A 24,723-nucleotide genomic window follows, 5' to 3' on the forward strand; every position below is an offset into this window, starting at 1 on the left:
TTGAACCCTGGTTTCATGGATGGAAGGCAGTGCATACCAGCACGAGCTAAACTGGCTCCCAGAACCTCCCTCTAAAGTACACAGTTATATTGACAACATGACTAAGTAATTTGACTGTCTTGTTCGTAGACAATGACACAAGGACTTGACATTCTGATGGCACTGACATGTTCAATGACATGACTTAGTTTTGAGAGATGAACTAAAGACTTTGAGCAAGTTACAGGCTTTTGCAAGAAATCCAGTGTTTTGCTGTTTGTACAAATTGTTTTGAGAAATGCACACACGTATTTGTAAACTTCAATTCTGATCTGAGAGTTGTACTAAAGCGACTGAGAAAAACTGTAAGAGTAAATGATTATTGTTCAGCCAAGTTTTAGTGTAATGCTCGCCAAGCAATTCAACAAATTTTGTAGTTTTTTAGTAATCATTTACTAAAGAAAAGTAGAGCTGGATATCGTCTGCATAGAAATGATATGAGATGTTGCTGAACTGATCAATACGTTTTCCCAGAGGAATCATAAAATTAATGAAATAGGGCCAATTACAGAACACCACAAGTTGTTTATTCAATTTCAGTGCTTGAGAACCCAACAGCTACTTTAAAAGTTTTTCCCCCAAGATACAAAATAAACCAATTTAAAACTGACCCAGAGACACCAATGTCATTGTGAAGACGTTCAATTAAAATGTTATAAGCTACAGTGTCTATAGCAGATTTCAAGTCTGAAGTCACGAGGACAGTATACTGGTCAGAGTCAGCTGCCATAAGCACATCGTTAGAAAGTCCTAGGAGAGATGTCTCAGTGGAATGGTTCTTTTTAACCCTTGTGCTATCTTAGATGACCCCACCTTTGCATTGACGTGTTCTCGCTACCATGACAAAGGTGGATGAAGGTGAAAAGATTTCATGTAATCCATGGACACCAGTGAGGTTCACAAATCATTGAAGAAAAAAGGTTCAGCGCAATGTCTAGTGGGTCTAGATGACCCAATTCCCAACGTTAAAGTGCCTAGGATAGCACAAGGGTTGAAGCCAAACTAAGAAGAATCTAATATATTGTGTTCTTCCTGGTACAAATTTAGTTGGACAGCGACCACTTTCTCCAAGATAGAAATAAAAGGGAGCTTCGAGATTGGTCTTAAGTTTTTTTGGATCTGACAGTCTAAATGAGGCTTTTTATGAACAGGATTTATAAAAGCACGCTTTAAGAACTTAGGGACTAATCTTGATGTCAAGGAAAGATTGATGAGGTCAACAACAGTAGAACCTACTGAAACAGCCTCTGACAATTCTAGTTTGTATGGATTTATTCATGAATTTTAACAGCAAGTGCACATAAAACAAAACGTAACTTGTAAAAAGATGTGGTTGAATTCCAAAGTGTCTGTTGGCTGTATGACTGGCAAGCAGGGAGGAACATGAACAAAGCTGGAAAGTGGGTCCAACATTTCTGTATGGAAAGAAATTGCCCCAAGTGTAGCAAAAACTCTAAAAACAAAAATAACAAATACAACTCTCAAAGTTGAAAGTCCTCAATGTCTGTATTGGATGTAAAGGCTTGGAAGAACACATCCAAAACGCATGACACTAGAGACAGCTCCTTAAATTCTGAAAATCGAGAAGAAGTGTGAAGACAGCTTTGACTGCTCCACAGAGAACCACAGAAAGGGGTTAGAACATCCAGGAGAAACCACAGCCTGCCGGTACAAAAACAATCCAAAGAACCAAGTGAAAAAAAAATGAAAAATCACAAACCAAGTGCAAATCATAACAGTATCAAGTTCATGGGGCTCATGAGTCAGGGAATGTACTTATTCCGTTTGATACTCATTAAAAAAAGTAGCAAGGAAATATAAAAACTCTCTCTGGTAAGGAGTAGAACTCAAATAACTTGATTTATGTGCCATTTTACAACCAAGGTGAAAGTAAACCGAATTTTTTAATTTTATAATGTGATTATAGTTCAAGTTAATGTTGAAAATAAACCTGTCTATTTTTAACAGCTTTAAACGATTGTTTGATATTGAAAGAGTTTCCTTTGGTGCCTGTCCATTGCTCTTTCAAAATAAGAATATGCCGCCCTCTAGTGGTTTTAATAGAAATCTTTCATTCAGCTCTGAGTCAATCATTCAAACTGCTTTCTGTTATTATTTACAGCAGGGAAAGTATTGTGTTTGTATCTTTGTATATTCACTCAGCTTCACCATAAAAAAGGACCTGGTGAATGTTCCTGGCTGATGTTCTCGTGTTGGAGAGCTTTGAGGAAACTCAGGAACGCAGACAGGTTTCAAATTACACCATAACAGCAGCTCACCTCCAGCGGAGCGGGTTGGTACTGTCAGAGGTAGTCTTTTTAGAAGCCGATCTTCTCTGGACAGGTTTGTTTTGGACCTGGTGAATTAGGGGGAGTTGGTGGCAGACACCTGACATCTGCAGGAACAGCAAAGGATGACTGGAGAGGAGTGTTTCTCCTCCATAGATTGAGCGGGGTCACCTTTGTTTCTGGTTTCTGGTGTGAAACTTGATAATCTGCCCTCAGTGGAGCAGGTACCTGTGCCGTGAAGAGGCAGACATCCGAAGAGACAGGTACCTTCAGATGACATGTGTGATTTTCTTGTTTACTTTGTGACAGGGGTCTAAAACCTTTCATAAAACTGTGTTAAAAAGTGCAGCTGCAGAGCATGAATAATACTTTTTCCTTTTAGAATCCTCGTTTAGATCTGCAGTTATTTTTGGGTCATTTTACTGAATCTATGTTCAGTTTTTAAGCTAAATAACCCAAAAACCATCATACCTGCAAACATGACTGTGACAATCCTTCAGAGGGTATGAATAGGTGCCTGAGTAAAACATAGGATACATTTTGTCTTTCAGTGTATACTGCAAACTTGTTGATTTACTTTCAGTTGTTTTCAAAAATATTTTTTGGACCATGCAAAAACATTTTGCATAAAAAAATATGACCACAATTGAAAACAAGTAAAATAAAAATAAATAAAAAATTCTGCCAATAGGGTAAGAATTTTTGACTTCTGTTTTTGCAGGGTGCATTTGTGAGTGAACTGTATTCTGGTTTTAAAATGACAAAACTCTGCAATCTATTCAAACAGCTGGAGACTTTTTAAATGCGTTCTGGAGCAGCCTGATGGGTGGGAGCCAAAGCAGTCTAACCATGAAAAAAAACATGCAGGAACTAATTCTCATCCTGACTCTAAGACTGATTTCCTTTGCCTTTGCCTCATGATGAATCCTCCAAGTTCTTAGGCTCTGTTGGAGAGAACCTATTGTGTGTAGTTGTTGGGTTCCAACCGGTTTTTCGAACAGTTCCTGTTTTGGTTCCCAAAAGCATCATAGGTTAACCCACAAATAAAAAGTATGCAAAGTTTTTTATACTTTATCTCTTTTAAATCCCTAAGTGAATGGTATTAAACAACTGCGGTTGATCAGAATGTCACAGGCTCCCACTTTGCCTGCCTGCACTGGAAAACCTGAATATTTAGAGAGCAAAAAGAGCTTGCCTCAAGAAAATTTGTCTTCTTTTTCTGTCTTGAAGAAAAATAATCTTATTAAGGAAGTTTTTCAAATAATCTAAATTGAGAAAACAAGGCTTTTTGTCTTAAAATAAGAATTCTTGGTAAGACCATTTTTCCTCACTCCATGGGGAGATTCCTTTGGTGGTTTAAAGAAAGAAAACTTTAAGAATTTTTGACTTAATTTAGTTAAATTTAATTTATTGAACACGAAAAGATTAAAAAGTATTCTGGCCTGAGTCAGTTCAAAGCTGTTTTTCAGAAGTTTCCTCCTCTGCAAATATAAAACTCTCACAACGTCACAGATGGTATTACACACGACAAGACAGAAAATCCTACAATCAAGACACCACAAAAGAAGCAGTATAAGCGGAGTTTGAAGTATGGAGTTCAGTGACAGCACTTGCATCTGTCTATTATGAAATTGTCAATCTAATGACTTGTAGGAACCAATTCCAAGCTTTAGTGAGCACATAAAAGAAAGATCTTTGTCCACAGGAGTTCCTGGAGGCCGGTAAGGGTAACAGTCCTATTGTGGCGGATCTGCTAAGGGCCTGTTTTTGTGTTGATGTGTTCCTGAAACCACATTGCTCCTTCCGGTCCAGTTAGAGCCTTGCATGGCACCTCTGTCACCATCAGTGAAGGGGATTTGTTGCAGTGAAGCGCTTTGAACCTTTGGAAAGAAAAGCATCACATAAGTATTTCTTCAGAGTTTCATTTGTTTCCAACCCTAGTGGGATTGAGGTTCTTATCTGGAATTACATAATTTAGTTGATGAGTCAGAGCAAACAGGGCCTTTTGGGTTCAGTGGAACCATAAGAAGGTGCACAAACAGAAGATTGACCTGTTGGCTCTAATAATAATGTTGGTTTAAGAAATACTTCATTTTGTTTCTTTTTAACTGAAAAATGAAAACAACAACAACAACAACAACACAGAAATCAGTCTTTTTGTGTGTATTAATGGTTTGGAAGTTTTCATTTTTATATCTAGTACTAATTATTAGTAATAAAATAAAGTTTGAATTGAAGCAACTATTTTATGAATAAATAACAGTTTAACGCTTGTGCTATCTTAGATGACCCCACCCTTACATTGACGTGTTCTCCCTACCATGACAAAGGTGGATAAAGGTGGAAAGATTTCATGTTATCCATGGACCCCAGTGAGGTTCACAAATCATTGAAGGAAAAAAAGTTGCAGGGCACTGATTAGTGTGTCTAGATGACCCAACTCCCAATGTTAAAGTGCCTAGGATAGCACAAGAGGGCCAAATAAGATTTGTGCGGCTGTGGAAGACTCATTTTGCAATGGTATAAAAGGAAAAAATATCTGTCTTTCTTTTAGGCTGAGTGCGGTTTGACCATGCAGTCTCTTGCCGCTGAGATCCAGAGTTTTTCCAGGACGAGGCTGCGGAAGCAGTGCACCCGTGTGACATCCCTGAGCGGCCGCCGCATCATCGAGACCTGGAAGGGCTCAACGATTACAGTGGTGGAAGACCAGGCCCCCTCAGAGAAGACGTTGGGATACGTCCCTGATACATCCTGGGACCTGCAGGTCGGCATCGTCAAGCCCTTCCTGCTGCTGGGTGAGCCTGATAAGGAGTCACAACAAAACATCCAAACCAACATGAAGGCTTCCAACTTCTCATTTAAAATAGTATTGTTTTTAGAGCAGGATTTTGAAAATAATCTTCCAAATTGTCTTTTCCCATTATCCTTGTAACTTTGTCAGCTCATCCTGCTGTTCGCTACTCTCCAACAATTTAAAGAAAAATGAAAAAAAAAACAGGCTCAAAAGTTCCCATCGGTTCTGATCCAACTGCTTTCTGAGCTGTTCTTTTTAAATATGTGGAGACAAGAAAGTTAACTTGAATGGTGGAGTCTTAAGTTGCTCATAAAATAAAATAAAAGTCAAGTAGTAAAAACCCTGTGAACAAAAGGAATTAACTTTTCTGTTTTTTTCTTTTTTGTTGGTATTTTGCAATTCAGTTTCTCCCTAAAAATGAAATTAAAGACTGTCTTATTCCTAGGAAATATTATATTATTATGAAATAATTTTGCCCTTCACCTTTAAAGTTGTTTTAAAGGTCAGTTTTTTCTAAATTTTATTTCATTTAAAAACCTCAGGGGAAAACTTTTTAAATGTTCTTTTTTAATGAAACTATTATGCTTTCTTTAACAAAAAAAAAAGAAAAAAGAAAAATTGGGAGTTTGGTAAAATCCTTAACTTGTATAGACTTTGTAAAGAATATCTGTCTGATCTTTTTGGGTTTAATTTAATCAAGTTCACAAAGAACGCAGATGAGAAAACACATGCAAATCAGCATTAAAGCAAACAACAAAGCCCTGGGGTGTTACAGTGGAAAAGAGGGTTCTCTAAGTGTTTTACATTGACTGAAAAAAGCCAGTGATTTGTCGAAAAACTGTTTAAAAGCATCACCGGTCAAAAGTTGTCAAAAGCCATTCCTTCCAGTTAGAAGTCCATAATATAGTCAGAAATGGTACAACAGTTGTGGACTGACAGAAGTTTAAAAAGGTGAAGTTAGTTAGTGCATATTCTGAATAGGGGAACCCAAAACAGATGAACTATTTAAAACTATTAATGTGCAATAAAAAATGTCCAATCCTCGCAAGTTACTCTTGCAGGTGCTTCAACTTTTACTGGTTACACACAACCTCCTATGTCTGCATAGATGCATAGATGGAACACACCAGGGTTACTTTGTGAGGTTTTTTTGAACAATATTGCTCAGCTGAAAGGAAAGTGGCAAGAAATATACATCTAATAATGGAAGAGAGACAGACCATGATGGCCCTGGAAAAGGTTGGCCTTTCTTGCACAGTCATTTCAAAGAAAGTACAGTTGCCATCCATGTATTGGTCCATAGGACCATCCATCCATCTTCTCCCACTTATTCGGATTATGGGATCACAGTCACAGCGGCAGCAGCCTAGGCAAGGTTGCCCAAACTGCCCCTCTCCACAACTAAACTTCCTCCAGTTTTGCCAATGGAACCTCAAGATGCTCTCAGAGAGACATAGTTCCCCCAGAGCGTCCTGGGTCTTCTTCCCAGTGGGACAAGCCCATTATACTTCTCCAGGGAGACATCCAGGAGCCATCCGGAAGAGATGATTGGGGCACCTCAACAGGCCTCTGTCAGTGTAGAGGAGCTCTACTCCTAGCTCCTCTCAGGTGACAGAATCCCTGTCCTATCTCTAAGGGACCATCTGACAACCTTGCGGAGGAAACTCATTTCTGAATTTGCTCATAGATCCTAAACTCAATTGTCACGTGTTAAAGTTCACCTTGGTGAATGACAGGGTTCCTCCCTGTGCTGTCCATTTGGGGACAGGTCTCTTACTGTGGTCTTGGCTTATGTGCCAAACATCAATCCAGAGTATCCGCCCTTTGGGAGTCTCCAGGGTAAAAGAAAGTGCTCTGACCAGAGACTCCTGCTCTACTGGTAGATTTCAATGCCCATGTGGGAAAAGGATACCTGAAATGATGTGACTGGGAGGAATGGCATCCCTGATCTGAATCCATGCGGCATTTTAAGGTCTTTGTAAGCAGCTCTCAGTTTTAGTTAGCTGACAGGAAAAGTTAGAGTAATGAAGACACTGTGAAGGTGGAACAAAAAACACTCAACTACTGGAGACTGCAAGAGGGTGGTATGCATTAATTTATCAAAATATGAAATCACAAAGAATTTCTGAATATTTTACAATTCCTTCAGGGAATATCAAGGGGCCATCCTACAACAAGATAAAGACCCAAAGCCTGAATCCAAGCTCTGCTTTTGTTCAACAATTTGATTCCAGTACTTTATTTTTTTGTAACACCGGTTGCTTATTTGTACTAAACACTAATTTTGGAGGGAAACAAGTCAGTACATTTAATAATTTTCCAAAACAAATGGAAACACTGGAGTATTCTAAAACTTTTTGCCAGAAGTGTGGCTTTTCAACCTCTACTTGGCATTCATATGATTATTTTCTCACAGGGAATAGTTTTTTCACAGCTTAGTGTACTGCAGCACTTTACTTGCGGTCTAGATATACCCCCCCCGTTCTGGATGTTACCTTCTGGCTTAGAGCAGACGGTAACATGAGCATGAACGTGGGGGAGACGTGACCCCTCAGGGCTCACAGGTGAAACTTGAATGAACCTTTGACCTGAAATAGATACAACATTTGCAAAGATGGATACTAGGTTGATCCAAATAAGCACAAATATTGGTTTCTGTGTGTGTTTTCTGCACGGACAGGTTCTCAGGATGCTGCACATGATTTTGGCACTCTGAGAAAACATAAGGTGAGCATCTCTTTTTTGTTTTAGTTCGCCCTATCTTTTAGTTCAGGTACAGACAAATAAGACATTCAGACATCACTGCTTGATCTTTCAGCCTTAACAGTTTAAAGTTTCACCCAATTCTCCTTGTTTTTCACCAAAAGACACTATATTTATTATTTTATAAAGTGCCTCTTCAACTGCCTTTCAACATAAGCTTAACAAAAAACAGAGTCAAGCAAAGCTCAATGCAACACCTTTTTGGTAAATGGCGTATATTTATATAGTGCTTTTGACCCTCTTTCAAATCCCCAAAGCGCTTTACAGTCACAGGCCCATTCACCCATGCACACACAGATGGTGGCTCTGCTGCCAAATGCTGGTGCCAACCTCCCACCAGAGGCAAGGTGGGGTTCAGTGTCTTGTCCAAGGACACTTTGACACATGGGCGTGCAAGGCGGGAATTGAACCTGCAATATTACGATCATGGGTCAACCGCCCTGTCGCTGCACCACGGCCGCCCCTTTTGATTAAGTGTAAGAGTTTGACGGACAATCTAGAGATTGAGCAATATTACAAAAACAAATCCACACTTAATGCAGTGGCATGAGATTGATTAGGTTCTGAAAAAAGAGCAATTATCCAAAACTATACTTTTGATTTATTTCACTTTTAAACTACTGAATTCTGAAAAGTTTCTTTCACCTCAAAAGTGTTGTACTGACAAAAAGCAGACAGGTTTTATCTTAAATGCACACAAACTCATAATAAAGTTAATAGTATTAATGTAAAAAAATGTGAAAAGTTTCAGAACATTTTAGTTTGCCATTGCCTATGTGTCATAAGCATTAAAATTCGTCTCCTCGTCTTCACTCTCAGGTGTCTCACATCCTGAATGTAGCCTTCGGAGTGGAGAACGTGTTCCCTGACCTCTTCATCTACAAAACTGTCAGCATTTTGGATCATCCTGATACAGATCTGCTGCCATACATCAAGGACTGCTGTGACTTTATCCAACAGGCTCACAAAGAGGTAAAACTGTTAACAACAACATTAACCAGAAATTAGGCTGATCCAAAGTGTCTTTAGGTCTGTACAATCTCTCTTTAGACAACAAGTAACTCAATAGTTATGGTGGATGCTTTATGGTCATCTTGTTATCTAAAAAAGTAAATGTTCTGAACGTTGTCTCAGAGCAAACCCATCGGTTCAGAGACAGGCTTTAGTTAAATTGGTTTTCACAGAGAACCTGTTGTTGTACAGGCCTCATTTAGTTTCCGTTTGAAAAGGAGATAATATCATCATGGTCTCGGATGGCAGCCGGTCACACTCAGCGCATCAGCAGCTGCTACGCAAGACGAGTGCCACAAACTACTTAGAAAACATGAAGCTCCTTCTAAATGCCACCGCATGAATGCATGCCAAGGAAAACATCTGACATCTGTTCTCTGGGTGGGTCTTGAAAGTTTATGTGTCATTTACAAAACCATTGCAAACTATCTGTTTGTAATATTTCTGTGGAAATTACTAAACTTACACCTGAGACTTCCTATGGTAGCTCCTAACTGAACTGGCATGTGTCTCTTTCATGGCAAATGATGTTATCGCTTCCTTCCAGGAAAGTCTCTCTGGCTCAAGTGTTTGGGTCACACTAAACCGGCTCATTAGAGTCCTACAAAGATGACTGATTATTTAGATGTGAGCTCATCATTTTATCCTCTTTCATTTGCATTTGTGTAAAGATCTCTTTACTGTTCCAGTGAAGTGAAAACAACCTATGTTGTTTTGAATTTCCTGCTGTGGTGCCACTGGTGGTCGTGGTGCAGTGGTAGGGCTATTGACCACTGATCGGATCGGCTCAATACCCGCCTTGTGTCGAAGTGTCCTTGGTAAAGACACTGAACCCCACTTTTCCTCTGGTGGAAGGTTGGCGCTACTGAGTCGCCATCAGTGTGTAAATACATGGATACATGGGACTGTGCCTTCGAGGAAGTTAGAAAAGTGCTATTTAAGTATACGCCATTTACCACTTTATTTTTAATTTTGTGAAGTTATATATTTATAAAAGTCTTCTTGGGTACATTTGAAGTTTTGGGCCACTGTCCCACTGCACAAATATGACAGCAAGGAACGGATAGATTTCTTTGTATTCTGTTGAACAGGAGTTCATGTTGTTGTTCACATTTCAGCATATCCCTTCAGGAGTATCCACTGCAAATCAGCTTTCACTGATCCACATTTGTGGTTTAGCAGAGATTTGACGTCAAATGCTCTTTCTAACATAACCCTGTATTTTATCTGGGCTAGGGACCGGCACAAGGAGACCCAGACTTTCGCCCCCCCGGAGTTTATTGTTGACTCAAAGACTGATTGATGCCTCACCCCCAAGTCTGCAGAACACAGAGCCAAATAATTATTCCTCCACCGCTGTGTTTGACAGCTGGTTCACAAAGTTTTTAGTAAGATGCTTAAGTACAAATATAGGTTGACGTTGTTTAGAAAAATATTCTTCAATACGTATTTGAGTTTTTTACAATTTTAAAAGGAAAAAATCCCAACTCTCATAGCAGTTGTTGCAAATGGGCTATAGAAGACATGTGATGGTGTTTTTTTCCCCCCACCATGGACAGTATATGAGAACTGGGCTAAGTGACCCCCCCAATGTTTCAAACAGGAAGTACCTGTGGGCTCAAAAGAAGCAAAAATTCCATAGATTTGTATAGAGAAATAAACAGCTATTACTCATTCTATTTAATCAGAATAACCATTTTCGCTCTGATACCCTTTTTAACATGTTCTTGATAATCCTAATTTTTTTCATGTTTTTTTCTGTAGTGAAAGTTATTTTTGTTATTGGCTAACCAATCAGATGCCTCAAAGTATGTGGTCTCACATGGACCATTTGAAACATCAGAAGTCAGAACTCTGTCTCACCCTCTGGTCACGAGCTGGAGCCGTCCCCAGAGTTCTAACCACACCACAACTCCCAGCAATCCCAGCACACACACTTCCTGGATGCCGCACACCTGACTCATTCATTAATCGACCATAGCCTACCAAAGCACCGCTGAATTTAGCTCAGTGTGAAGTATTGTTTGTGCCACTCTGCCTTCCTTACCGAGCATTATATTTGGACCTGATCTTCTGTCTTCTGACCCTGTGTCTCACTCTGTTGTCCTTGCCGCCTGCCCCTATTCTCTCCTGGATTCTGACTACCCAGTCTCTCATCTGATGATCTTATGCCTGTTATCGACCCCTGCCTGCCTGACCCTGATTTAGCTTTATGTATTTTTAGCTGAGCTAATGAACCTGCTGCATTTAGATCCAGCTGTCTGCCTCTTCTTGTGACGGTTTGATTGGCAGATTCTTTCAAGCCCGCTTTCTAGTGGCAGGAGTGCGGACTTCCAATAAGGTCCCTTTTGATTGGCGAGAGCATAGCTGGCATTTAAACATTGTCTCTGACAGCTTTATTTCATCTCTGGATACTTTTCAATGAAAATATTGGGCAGAGTACTAAGTTCTTAGCAGATGCAGCAATGCAGATGAGTATTTGAAAAACATTAAAGTTCTGTTAAAGAACGTTATGGTCCATACCGACCATAAAACTACCGTAATTTCCGGACTACAAGCCGCTACTTTTTTCCTGCGCTTACAGTCCTGCGGAAAGCCGCGGCTAATTATTGGATTTTATTGGCGGCCACCGTGTACGTATTTTTGGACACAGTGAATGGTTTGAATTCTCTAACATCAAACACAAATCATTTGTTTTTCAACACACCTCTAAGCAGCCAAACAGCATGGACCTGACTTCAGGTCTTAGACACTTCAGTCATGGTTCAACAAAACGAAACACGCATGTCCAGCCGCATCCCAGAATCCTTTGGTGCCATTAGACCCAACGTGCACGTGATCGCCGCTACAATATGATGAAGCTTTCAAGTTAAAAGCAATCGTTAAAAGCAGCGTGAAAAAATCACCAACGGGTTTGGAAAAGCCGGTCAGCTGCGTGACGGAGAGAACAGCGCATGCTCAGGAGTGCATTTACCTCTGAGTCATAGTGACTCGGCTGGCTGCACGTAAATATGTGGCAATAATATCAGCCTTTATTTTGTCGGGACACGACTGGAAACACAAATTGACGTGGTCGTGTTAACGGTTTCTAAGGACTGAGCAGAGATTTGCATTGAAACGCTCACAGCCTCCGTGTGAGCTGGAGACTGCGTGTCGTGTGAGCTGCGGGGCCGATGGCAGTCTGAAGGCTCCCACACGTAACAACGCATCCGCCCCTCATACACAAAACGTACAGTATTAAGTCCGATTGCTCTGCACAGACACGATTTGCTCCGTCCACCGGCGCAATGGGGACGAAGCGCTCCTCCCTGTAGCCGCGCTGGCCAGAGCTGTCGGAGTAGATAGGAAGGGGAGACAAGGAGCGCGCGGGAGCGCGGAGCGCAGAGGCGTCGAGCCATTCTGCAGGCTGCAGCCAGGGCTTACTCGAGGCGTCCGCGGAGCAAGTGTTTGTTGTGGAAGGAAACGTCTGACCCACGCGCCGCGAGGAGGCGCGCGTATCGCGCTGAGGCGCGCGCTTTTCAGTCGTCGCTGCTTTATTTTACTAGCGTGTTTTTTAAACAGCCCTGTTACTCCCATAACGCTGCCGCGACACAAGCGGAAGGAGAGCTTTACCCGTTCACCCCTCCATGCACTGCTGCTCATTCTTAAACACGTACAACAGTATGGCGAGCCGGGCATTGGTCCGCCTTTAGCCCCTAAGACTCATGGGAAATGGGGGATCGGGGATGTAAATTTCCTCATCATAACTGAGGGATGTAATGTTGATTATATGGTTACTGTTTGTAATTTTATGTGTAATACCTAGATTGTCAATAAGTTAAAAAAAAATAATAAAAATAAAAACCATAACTGAGGAACTTGTGAACAGAATAGAGGTGCATACTGTTTGGCAGATGCAGATAAACTCAAAGACATGAGCCTGAGGCAAAAATGACTCCACCCACTGTGTGCTAATAAATCACACTTACACTCTGAGTCAGGAAGTGATCCGTCAGGATGACAATGTTGCCTAATTCATGCGGCTTGTACCCCGACGCGGCTTGTGTATTTTGTGTATGTATAAAATTAGTTAAACACGTGAAAATGGGTGGGTGCGGCTATTAATCGGGTGCGCTTTGTAGTCCGGAATTTACGGTAATTTTAATATGTGTAGATAATAAATATGTGGCAATGTTTGAACCTTAGCAACCAAATGTTTGAGTCTATAAGCCAAATTATTTTAATTTGGCAATACTAAATGACATTTGGTAGTACTCAGCTCAAGAAAAATGACTTTACTGTACTGTCCACAAACCTGAGCAAGAATTGTTTCCATCATTTGGCCCATCCCTGAGGGAGCAGTCAGCTGCAGTCTAGGCTGTTCAAGAGCCAGTTGGTGGTCTAACTCCCCAATCCAACCCTTGATGCTCAATGTCAAGCAGTAGGCATAAAGTTCATTCATTTTAGAGTTTTTGGTAAGACCTAACTGTGGATTCATGCAACTCATTTAGTTAGAGTCCTTTTGACAAAGTTAAATATTTCTTTATTTCCATTTGTTTGACGTGTCAGTATGTCTTTCACACCGCCAGATTCACTTGTTAAAGGCAAATGCTTTGTTTACTCTGTTATTATAAAAGAATATTTTGTGTTCATTAAAGAGACCATATACAGGCTTCAGGATGAGGTGAAACTTGCCACATGTGTTGCTATCTCTTCTTGGTTCCTCCCTTCACATCCTCACTCCATTTCCTCTTCTCCTCCTCTGTTTTGAATAATAGATGTTAAGTTTTGCTCATGTATTATGGATCCCCACACAGATCAGATCTCAGAGTTATACAAGCTTTTAGCAGCGCTGCCTGAGGCTCACCTTAACACAACACCACAATCGTTCAGTGATTAGGCAGTCATTAGTGGTATATGATTACAGGAAATGTGTGTGTGTGTATGTATATGCGCTTGGTAATTCCAGCCCTGATATTCAAACTGATGCCTTTATTTTGAAAAACTCTCTCATGTTACCCAAGTAGTAAACAGCTTTCTAATGATTTTTAGATATTAATGTTGTCACAACAAAAACCTGTTGATTTTAATATTCAGATATACTATTAAAAAGTGTATGAAAAACTATTAAAAAAACTTTCTTCTCTAAAACTCTACAATGGTTTACACCAATGTTTTGTTTCTTTGTCATGTTTTTAGATTTCTTTTTTACTTTTTTAAAATACGTTTTCCTTATTTGTGTCTGAAATTATCAAATGTCTTTTGGCATATTTTTTATTTTTCTAATTTTCAGTTTAAATATCATTTTGAAAAATCAAGTGTAAAAATCGTTTTTTAAAATACATTTTCTACCAGGTTAACCCTTTCTAATAAAAAAATTGCATGTTTGAGATGTTATGCCTAAAAACCTTTTCATTATTTTACCAAGCTTTCTGTTGGCATGATGTAGGTCAATGATTTGAAATGTTCATGTATCCCGTGTTGGTTCTGGTTCTAGTTATGTGTTTAGTGCCGATTCTAGTGGCTGTGTGTTAGTTCTGGCTGTAGGCCTATTCACAGGGTTAGTGATGTTTAGTTTGCATCGCTGGCACTTCTTCTGCTTGTAGGCTTCCCAATGTGGTTAATGCCAGTTTACATGTCTGGTACCAGTTCTGCCTTTGGTCCCATCAATGTGTCTAGTGCCAGTTCTGGTTCCATCTATGGCCTCCCGTCCCTGTTGTGGGTGCCAGTTCTAATTCCTGTTTTTGACCCATTTGCAGCTAGTTCCTCAGCAGTCCAGCAGTGTCAACAAGCATACCATCACATGTTAAATCTATTTAACATTTTGAGATTGTTTTAAAATGGACAAAATGCTTTAAAAACTTGGCTCATTGTGAGGTACAGTACCTAAGTGAAGAACAGTCCTTTCCAGGAAGAGTCTGTGTTGCCGCGAGTTAGCTGTGATCGAGTCAATTTCCACATTTATCTTTGCAAAAGTTATGATGTAGTTTGTTTTCGTGTGCGGAAAACAGACAAGCTTCCGAAGCCAACTCTAGGTTGTCATGAAATGGGTGACATCTACAAGGAGCGAAAGGCTGTGCCCCAGAGATCGAGTATAGTCTTACTTCCGGATAGGAAAAAGGACTTTGAAAATAATTCATATTTCATTTAAAAAATGTCTTTAGTGCCGGTGTCCGTCGAATATTTGGGCCGACGGTTCTTTATGTGAATTTCATTTTGAGATGTTCAAAATCTTTGAACACCTCAAAAATTGCATACAAAAAATTCCAGTCACGGATGACGTCACCAGCAGGTTTCACTCTCCCCAGTGATCAGGGATATTCAGCTGTGATGGTCTTGCAACCAATGTGACGCAAGCAACTACAAAGCGCTGTGAAACATAAACATGGGGGGGGGGACTGGATGTGGGCTGGGATCAAGCTGCGGCTCCTGCTAGAGATCCCTCGTCTCGGTGGGAGTCCGTCAGTCCATCCACCTCTACCCCCTGGTGGACTGCCTTGACTGGCGCCTGCCAGCTGACTAAGAACTGGTGTGGATCAAGGGAATCCCATTGTTTAATTAAAACAAAGCCTTATGAAGGCCCGAAGCAGACATTGACCATGGTGCTGATGAAATGTGATTTATGCTCATTGTTCTAAATAAGCGGTCCCCATTACCGGTCCGTGGGTCACTTGGTACCGGGCCACAGAGAAAGAATAAATAACTTACATTACGTCCGTCTTATTTATTTCGGAATCTGAAAGATGTTTTATTTTGAAAAATTGCCAGATTCTCTGTTACATTTGTCTATGTCACTCTAGACCAGGGGTGGCGAACACGCGGCTCTCGAGCCCCATGCGGCTCTCGGCCAATGAGCATGCGGCTCTTTGCCTCTCATCATATTGTGGCGACCCGGGGGTTAGCCACGCCTTCGGCCCCTAAGACCCCTGAGAAGTGGGGAATTGTGGGTGTAAAGTTCCTCACCATGAGTCAGGGGGCTGTTAGCAGAATTGACAGCCATGCTCTTTGACTGTTTCGGGGCGTATTGTTGGAAAGGGGCAATTTAAACTACCCATGAGTTTGCTTATTCCTCTTTGATATCGTGTAAAATCGGGTGATGGATTTGTCACGAAAGTGTTGTGACAATTTCAACATACTATGCCTCATTTCATAGGTAATTCACTTTTAGTGTTTTATATATTTATTAAGTTTTCAGTTTTAAAACATAGAACAAACAAACTCAAAACCCAGAGGTGAGCACGATGCACAACCTTAAACTGCAATAGACAGTGTTTTGCACAAATCGAGGATGAGTTGATGTTCCTCACTATATTTTCCCAGTCTGTTTCATTAATGGTTGCATCAAGATCCTGCTCCCAATATGTTTTAATGGTTAGCATCGAGGAAGACTCTATGGCTGAGATCATGCCAAGCAATTTAGATATGCATTTCTTCCGGGTGGGATTGAAGATCAAAATGTTATCCAGAGTATTTTGAGGAGGTTTAATAGGGAACCCTGTGATGGAGGTCATGATGAGAAGACGCACCTGCAAGTATCTAAAAAAATCTGAGTTAGGAACATTATATTTGTCGACCAGTTGCTGAAAAGTGGCAAATTGATTATCAAAAAATAAATCGTTAAAGGTCGTCAAACCGTGTCGCCGCCACCTCTGAAATGCAGCATCCAACAACGAAGGTTGGAAAAATGTATTGGATGCTATTGGAACTTGCAGGCTCATCCCTAAGTAACCAAAATGTTTCCTGAATTGATGGCAGATTTTAATCGAGTTATGTACTACAGGATTATCAATAGTCAGAGGTTTAGTCAGTGGGAGTGCTGCACCAACGACCGAGGGTAACAGACCAGGTCCAGCAGAAAGTTTTTCCATCTCCACCCACGGCGGTCCAACATCATTAGAGTAATGTGCCCAGTATGTCACACAACACAGAATAGCAGCCCAATAATAATAACGTAAATTTGGAAGTGAAAAACCACCATGTTGTTTTGCTTTCTGCAGATGTTCCTTGCGCAGCCGTGGTTTTTTGCCGTTTCATATGAACGCTGAGATAATAGAGTCAAGTTTTTTAAAGTAACTATTAGGGATATATACGGGGATGCTCTGAAATAGATATAAAAATCTGGGTAATACAGACATCTTAACCACGTTCACTCTCCCAACTAGCGAGAGGTAAAGGGGAGACCATTTAGCCAGGTCCTGTTGTATTGTCACCTGCAGTTTCCCAAAATTTTCTTTAAACAGATCACAGGGTTTTTGTGTTACAGTTATTCCTAAATAGACAAAGCTAGTTCTTGTTATCTTAAATGGGAGAGTAATTTCCATCATGGCTGAATCAGATATGTTAAGTGGCAATAGCTCACTTTTCTGCAGATTTATTTTGTAACCGGAGATAGTTAAACTTACCAAGCAGTTCTAAAACGTGAGAGATAGTGTCTTTAGCCTTAGATATAAACAGCAGGAGGTCATCCGCATAAAGGGCTAACTTATATTCTGTACCCCATCTTGAAATGCCACAAATGTAATTATTTTTCCTTATTGTTATTGCTAAGGGCTCGATGGCTAACGCAAAGAGTAGTGGGCTGAGGGGGCAGCCCTGTCGGGTACCACGGTGCAGACTAAACGGTTTGGAGTAGGTATTATTAGTGAGTACTGTAGCAGATGGACAAGTATACAAAAGCTTGACCCATGATAGAAAGGATGACCCGACCCCAAATTTGTTTAGAGTCTCAAAAAGATATTTCCATTCAATCCTATCAAAGGCTTTCTCAGCGTCCATGGAAAGAAGGCATTCAGATTCGGTCACACTAGGGGTGTATAAAATATTGAAAAGCCGTCTAATACTAACAAAATGACCGACGGTCCTTAACAAAACCAGATTGGTCACCGAGACAAGACTAGGCAGGACAGTTTCGAGTCGGCAGGCAAGGACTTTAGCCAGGATTTTATAGTCAGTGTTCAAAAGTGAAATTGGCCTGTAAGAACCGCACTCTAGTAGGTTTTTATCCTTTTTAGGGAAGTCATACTGGCTTGGTTCAAACTATTAGGAAGAGTACCTTTGCAGAAAGAGTCTGCAAACATTGTGGTCATCAAAGGGGCCAGTTTTTCAGCAAAAGTAGAATAAAACTCACTTGGCAGACCGTCGGGGCCTGGTGATTTGTGTGGATGTAAAGCCCTAATTGCTTTCAAGACCTCCTGCTGTTGTATAGGTGCATTCAACCTCGACAATTCCTCTGATCTCAGGGTGGGTATTGGTAGGTCTCTAAAAAATTCAGAAAGAAGGTTAGAGTTGCACATATTATCAGAGCTATATAATTTGTAGTAATAAGATTGGAAAGCATCATTTATTTCCTGTTGGTCAGTCAAAACTGTGCCATCTGGTGCAGCAACCCCATGAATAACTTGCTTGGCCCTCGCACTTTTCAGTCGCCTCGCCAGTATTTCACCTGCCTTATCCCCATGTTCATACATGTTGCTCCGATTTTTCATTAACAAGTATTCAATAGAGTGTGAGGTGAGCCTGTCATGTTCGGCACTGAGTGCCAAGCGCTTTTTATATAAATCTTGTGTGGGGTTTTGAGAGTGCCTTTGATCCACATCAGCTATTTGTTTTTCCAGATCTTTCTGCCTTGATACAGAATCACGTTTCTTTTTGGCCTTAAAAGATATCACTTGACCTCTAAGATAGGCCTTAAGAGCCTCCCACACAGTTGCAATAGGGACATCAGATGTTAGATTTAATTCCAGGAACAAGGAGATCTGGTCTGAGATGAAATCTACAAATGTTTCGTCACTCAGTAAAAGAGAGTTAAATCTCCAGTGTCTCCTGGGAGAAAAGGAAGCGGGTATATTCAGTTTTAGCACAAGAGGGGCGTGGTCAGATATTACAATTGGTTGATAATGACATAGCTGAATATTTGGAGTCAATTTGTTATCTGTAAAGAGATAATCAATTCTGCTGTAAGACTGATGCGCATTTGAGAAGAAGGAATATTGCCTGTCTTGTGGGTGTAAAAAACGCCAGATATCCAAAACGCCATAGGTGGAGAGGAATGATTGAACATGGGCAACAGATTTAGGTACAGAGTATCCAGGTTTCACAGACGACCTATCCAGCCCAGGGTTCAGGCATAGGTTAAAGTCTCCTCCCATAATAAGGAAATGTGAGTTAAGGCACGGTATCTGACCAAAAACCCGTGAGAAAAAGGAAGGATCATCGCAATTGGGAGCATAAATATTGACCAAAATAACACCAAGATCATAAAGTGAGCCAGTAACTATGATGTATCTGCCAGCCGGATCAGCCAGGACAGAGGAGCATGTAAAAGAGATATTTTTTCTTATAAGTATTGCAGTCCCTCTAGCTTTCCCTTGAAAGGACGAATGAAAAAGCTGCCCCACCCAGCCACATTTCAACTGGTTATGATCCGAGATGTTGAGGTGAGTTTCTTGTAGGAAGATTATATCCGCGCTCAAATTTTTTACGTGTGTCAGAGCCTTCTTTCTTTTAATGGGGTGATTTAAGCCCTTTACATTCCAGGTGATAATATTAATGGAACCAGCCATTACAACTTGTGTTGCTAGGGAGGGACGAAATGATCACCAGACCATTTATACAATGTTCGAGCTAGAAACATTGACAGCAAACCCCAAACAGCCCCCTCCCCCCCAAAAGGACAACAACAACAAACAAAAAAAACAAAACAAAAACAGGTGAAACTAGCTGCAAAGGTCTGCAGCACACCTACCTTATCTAAATGCAAACCTTCCATACTCAACCTACCTATCCTACAAATACTTAAATAGTAAGTTAAACTATTAAAAAAAATAAAAATAATAAAGTTTAAGAAAACAAGGTAAACTTTAAAACAAACACACAGAAACAGCAAGTAAGGAATGGACGTAATATCTTAAAGAGTATTTATGAAATACCCATTGTAAACAATTATTGGCAGATTGTAGCGTGAAGCATGCAGCATCAAGCTTAGCTACACGCTAATGGTTTGGCATTAGAGCAGCTCCATACTTCACCTGAAGTAGACAGTTTAATCTCGTCCAAAGTCTTCCACAAACTTTTTAGCCTCATCCACAGAGTTGAACATGACACGGGTGCCATCCGTTTTGATGATGCGTAACCATGCTGGGTAGAGCAGAGAGGGCCGCAAGCCTTTCTGATACATGTCCAACATCACAGTTTTATAAACTTTCCTCTGTTCCACCACCTCAGGGCTGTAGTCTTCATATGCTCGGAAAGCCATTTCCTGGTATTTCACTTCTCTTCGTTTTCTGGCTTCCCGAATCAGCAGCTCCTTGTTTTGGTACCGGTGGAAACATATGATGACAGGCCGCGGTCTCTCCCCGGAGCCCGGTTTGGGAAGTAGGCTGCGATGGGCTCGGTCTAATTCCGGCGGAGTGGGGAAAACTTCTCGGCCAAAGGCGTCCTGAAGTAGCTGCGAGAAGAACTTGGATGGCTGGGGCCCTTCGATCCCCTCCGGCAGGCCTACCAAGCGTGCATTGAGACGTCTGTGTCTTCCTTCCACATCCACCAGCTTAGCTTTTTGCTTGTCGTTAGCAGACTTTAGCATGGTGCACGTAGCTTCAAGGCTAGCCACGCGTTGGTCAATTGCATCGGCATGCTCTTCAAGTGAGGTTAGGCGCTCACCGTGGCTGTCCGACTCTTTTTGGAGTCCATCCAGTTTGCTGTTAACTTCGTCAAAAAAAGTTATTTTCAGCTCGGCAACCAGCGTTGCCCGGTGCTCAGTTAGCAGTGCTATTATGTCGCCTCTGCTAACAGCTGCCGGCGTTTCCAGCTCCGGGGTTTTGTCGGTCGATTTGGCATGTTTTGGTGGCATGATTAGGTCCGATTAGAGTGACAGAGGTTTAGGATTAAACACTCAATACGAGATTCACATAAAAAAGCCGTTTCTGTGCGTTAAAAAGGTAAAGTAATGCGGGATAGGAAAACAATGTCACTACACCATGCTCACCCAACCGGAAGTCGGTAATTCACTTTTATGCAACTCTCAAATCCATTAAAGAGTATTAAAAATAAATAATAAAAAGACTGCCGGGCAGTGTGTGTGGTTTGATTCTGCTCCCGACACATAAGTGACTGCCAATCATTCGCGCGGGTCACGCCCAATGCCGGAAAAAATTACTAAGCATTTGATGTGCCTGCAGACTGTTACCCCCTTTGGTTAAAATGGTGAAATTCAGAGTATAAAGATACACACATGATGTTTCTGGAAGAATGGGAAGATTAATACTTTTTTACTGAACAGAATGGCAAGTCAATATGTTTATTATTATGTGCTTTAGGAAGCAGTAAAATTGTTCATGGCAGAAAAGAACAAAACGTATCCCAGAGAAAATTAAAACTCTTCCTGATCTGACAAAAATTGTCCCCTTTTTTAACAAGTTAAAGCTTTTCAAAGTGCACAGACACCTGACTGAGCATGCCTGTGTGAATTGTGTTAGACCGGGGGGTTAGCCCCCGCCTTCAGCCCCAAGACTCATGGGAAATGGGGAATCTTGGGTGTAAACGCATTAGTGAGGGGGCTATGAGCCGAAGTGAGGTTCATGATGTTTGGGTACTGGCGTTTGAGTTCAAGTAAATGCACTGCTAAGCTGGTAGGAAGCAGGTAAATACCTGTTTGCTTCCAACTGTGGTGATCAAGCTGTGTTGTTTTAACTTTCATAAAAATGTCATCAATTAATTGGTTTTCATGACAAAGATCCACCATAAAACTATAGATAAAAAATTATCGAAGAATTCTTTTTTTTAGTTTAAAATTAATTTATGCTACACGCAACTGAAATAAAACTTGAAATAAACACAAGTACAATACTTGCTGTTGCGTTGTAGGGAGAGGAGTGTTTTATGGAAAACAATACAGCTTTAATTGCGTGTTTGTGTGTGTACGTATTGTCAGGTCAGTGTGTGGTGTGGCTCTTTGACTCTCACAGCGAAAAAATTTGGCTCTTGGTGTCAAACTTGTTCGCCACCCCTGCTCTAGACGCAGGCCAAGGCGCTCTTCTCAAACCCAGCAGCTAGCAAAATGAGTAAAAAACAAATGTCTTTGTAACGTTTCTTTGCCAAGGGGAAACGCCCAGCCAGGAGACAGAAGAGGAGCCTTCGTCTTTCGGGAAAAAAAAGAAAGCAAAAAATAAAAAAAAATAAAACATTTAATAGACAGCACTTCTTTTTTCCGCCATGAGTGACGAAAGGGGAGAGGATGATCACACCTGTGCGATGTACAATGTCATGCGTGTCAAAATAAAAGCTCATGGTTTGTCTTGTCACATCTCTGTTCCCTCTTCATCATAGTGTTGCTCTATTACTCATCAGCCTATTTTTGAAACACCAGTCCGTGAAAACTTTGTGTGACGTCATACCGGTCCGTGGCATTAAAAAGGTTGGGGACCACTGCTCTAAATGTCAAAGTGAATAAATTCAACGAAGCACGGGTTTACATGTACTTTGCATATTTTATTTGGACATCTTCCATGGTTTTAACGTGGTCCCTTTGTGATACATCTGTACACTACTCTTTAAGACATGCATTTCTGTCACAAGAACAGGCAGACAGGTGGATCCGAATGCAGCAGGTTTATTACCTCAGCTAAAAGTCCACAAAGTTAAATCAGGGTCAGGCAGGCAGGGGTTAAAAACCAGCATGAGATCATCATAGGAGAGAGAGGTTGGTTAAAATCCAAGTAAGGGTCAGGGCAGTGGGCAGGGAAACAGGGTCAGGAGACAGAAGATCAGGTCCAGATATAACGCTCAGTAAGAACAGCAGAGTGGCACAAACAATGCTTCCCACTGACCCCAGTGCAGAGCTTAAGTATGCTGTGGTTGATTGAGTGAATGAAAATCAAGTGTGCAGCATCCAAAAAGTGTGGCTCAAACTCTGGTGAGCAGAGGGGGAGACAGAGTTTTGTCTTCTGATAATTTCACTGTAATAAAGAAATCTGATCTGTTTCAAGTGTAAAAACTTTTACTGGAAAACTCAGTAATTTCTTGAATAGTTGATAATTAACTTGTCAATACAGCGCAAACACAGAAAAATGTAATTGGACTTTTTGTTCTTAAGTGATTGAACTTTTGTATCCCCTGTTTTTCTTTCAGAAAGGGGTTGTGTTGATCCACTGCAATGCTGGTGTTTCCCGAGCTCCCGCTGTGGTCATCGGCTACCTGATGTCATGTGAAGGCCAGTCCTTTGACGAAGCCCTCTCATTGGTCAAATCTGTTCGACCGGCATCCGCCCCAAACCCCGGCTTTCTTGATCAACTCCGAAACTACAAATCACCATCACTAAATGGATCTAAACACTGAAGAACAGAAATAATTCCATCTGGGTAGTTTGTAAAGATGTTTCTGACTGTTATGGAAACATTTTGATTACATTTTATCTCAAAACTAGAGTTCAGTTTTCTTCTTTTCATTTTTGTGATTACTGTTTTCTCTTTTCTAGATTCTGTTGTTGCAGATTTTAGGACACATTTATCTCCTTTTGTCTTTCATTAGAAGTTTTTCGTGCAGAATTTATTTCTTTTCTGTTTTTTGGCTTTTCTTTTTAAGGAAAACACTGCTTTTTCCCTCACATATTACTGTTTTAGGAGCTACCAGCGTTATTTGAATATTTAAGGATTAAACAAGTTCACAAGAAGAAACGTTTGGGGTTACGTTTATTTTTTAAAGTGTTTTATTGTTGAAAATCTAATGTAAGTAGGAATATTTGAAAGTAGTTGGACAAGACATTCTTAAATCACACACAGGCACATACAAATGAAAAGTCATTTAATTCAGTTTAAAAGAAAAGAAAATGCTTTATGAAATAAAAGCTTTCCATGCTGTCTGGAGGGGAGCATTTGTTGCCCAGAATCTTTTACATACATTTTAGTAGTCATCATTTATAAAGTCTGCAGCATTGGCTGTATACGATGTCACCCATAGAAAATGGCTTTCTTCTGATTCCAATGAAGTGTATTCAATTCAGTCTATTTATATATTTTTGCAATATGGGCATAGCCATACAAAAGGTATTAGAGTCAGAATAATTATTCAGACCAATAGAATGACTGAATAATAGCTGTTTATTTCTCTATAGAGGTCCACAGGATTTTGGCTTCTTGAAACCACCAATTGCTTTCTGTTTTGAATAAACGTGAGGGGGAGGGGTCACTCAGTCCAGTTCTCATATGCAATCAATGGTCACAGTTATATCAGTGAAATCCATTCAGATCATTTAACCTGTTAGACCTGCTTTGGACAAAGAGCACACTATTGTCCAAAGCAATAAAAAAAAAAAAAAAAAAAAAAAAAAACAATTGTCAACTTATTTTGCTTTAGCTGATCACATTACTGGGGAAATCTGACAAACCCCATCTTTAGCTTTAATTGTGTTTAGGGTGTGAGTTCCAGTCAGTGCATGCTGCATTCATCAGCTTGTTTTAGAAAAAAACAATCAGTAGGTAATAGTTTTTTTCAAACCATAACGTTCTTGTAAAACCTCACTTATGAACGTCTCAGCTGCTTGTCTTTCCTCAGCTGAGATGCTAACAATCTATCTCAGATTTATTTCCTTCAGAACAGCTTTTTTTCCCCCTTCAGATGATGCTCATTTTGTGAAGGAAGGTCATTATCCTACGCCCCCAAACACGCACACACGTGTGCACATGAGCTCACACAAGGGTACAGGGTAAGAGACCTCAACTCTCTGGAGGAGAGAGATCCACAGACAACAGAACTGCTGTGAGCAGCGTGCGGATGAAAGCCAGAGGAGTCCTTCTCGCCCTTCTCCCGCTGACCATGGGCTCCTTCTGCTCAGGTCTGGACAAGAAGATGGTGGTT

General features: G+C 40.7%; 1 protein-coding gene across 1 annotated transcript; it reads left to right on the forward strand.

The window, feature by feature from the left end:
• The first annotated feature begins 2,375 nt into the window (after positions 1–2,375).
• On the forward strand, positions 2,376–24,278 carry LOC101168659 (dual specificity protein phosphatase 19-like). Its single transcript, XM_011489501.3, has 5 exons — positions 2,376–2,590; positions 4,882–5,122; positions 7,802–7,848; positions 8,704–8,856; positions 22,999–24,278. The coding sequence occupies exons 2-5, from the start codon at positions 4,900–4,902 to the stop codon at positions 23,203–23,205; spliced, it is 630 nt and encodes a 209-aa protein (XP_011487803.1). The 5' UTR covers positions 2,376–2,590; positions 4,882–4,899; the 3' UTR covers positions 23,206–24,278.
• The last annotated feature ends 445 nt before the right edge of the window (positions 24,279–24,723 follow it).

Source organism: Oryzias latipes, chromosome 21 (assembly GCF_002234675.1).
Source record: "Oryzias latipes chromosome 21, ASM223467v1".
NCBI classification, from domain to species: domain Eukaryota; kingdom Metazoa; phylum Chordata; class Actinopteri; order Beloniformes; family Adrianichthyidae; genus Oryzias; species Oryzias latipes.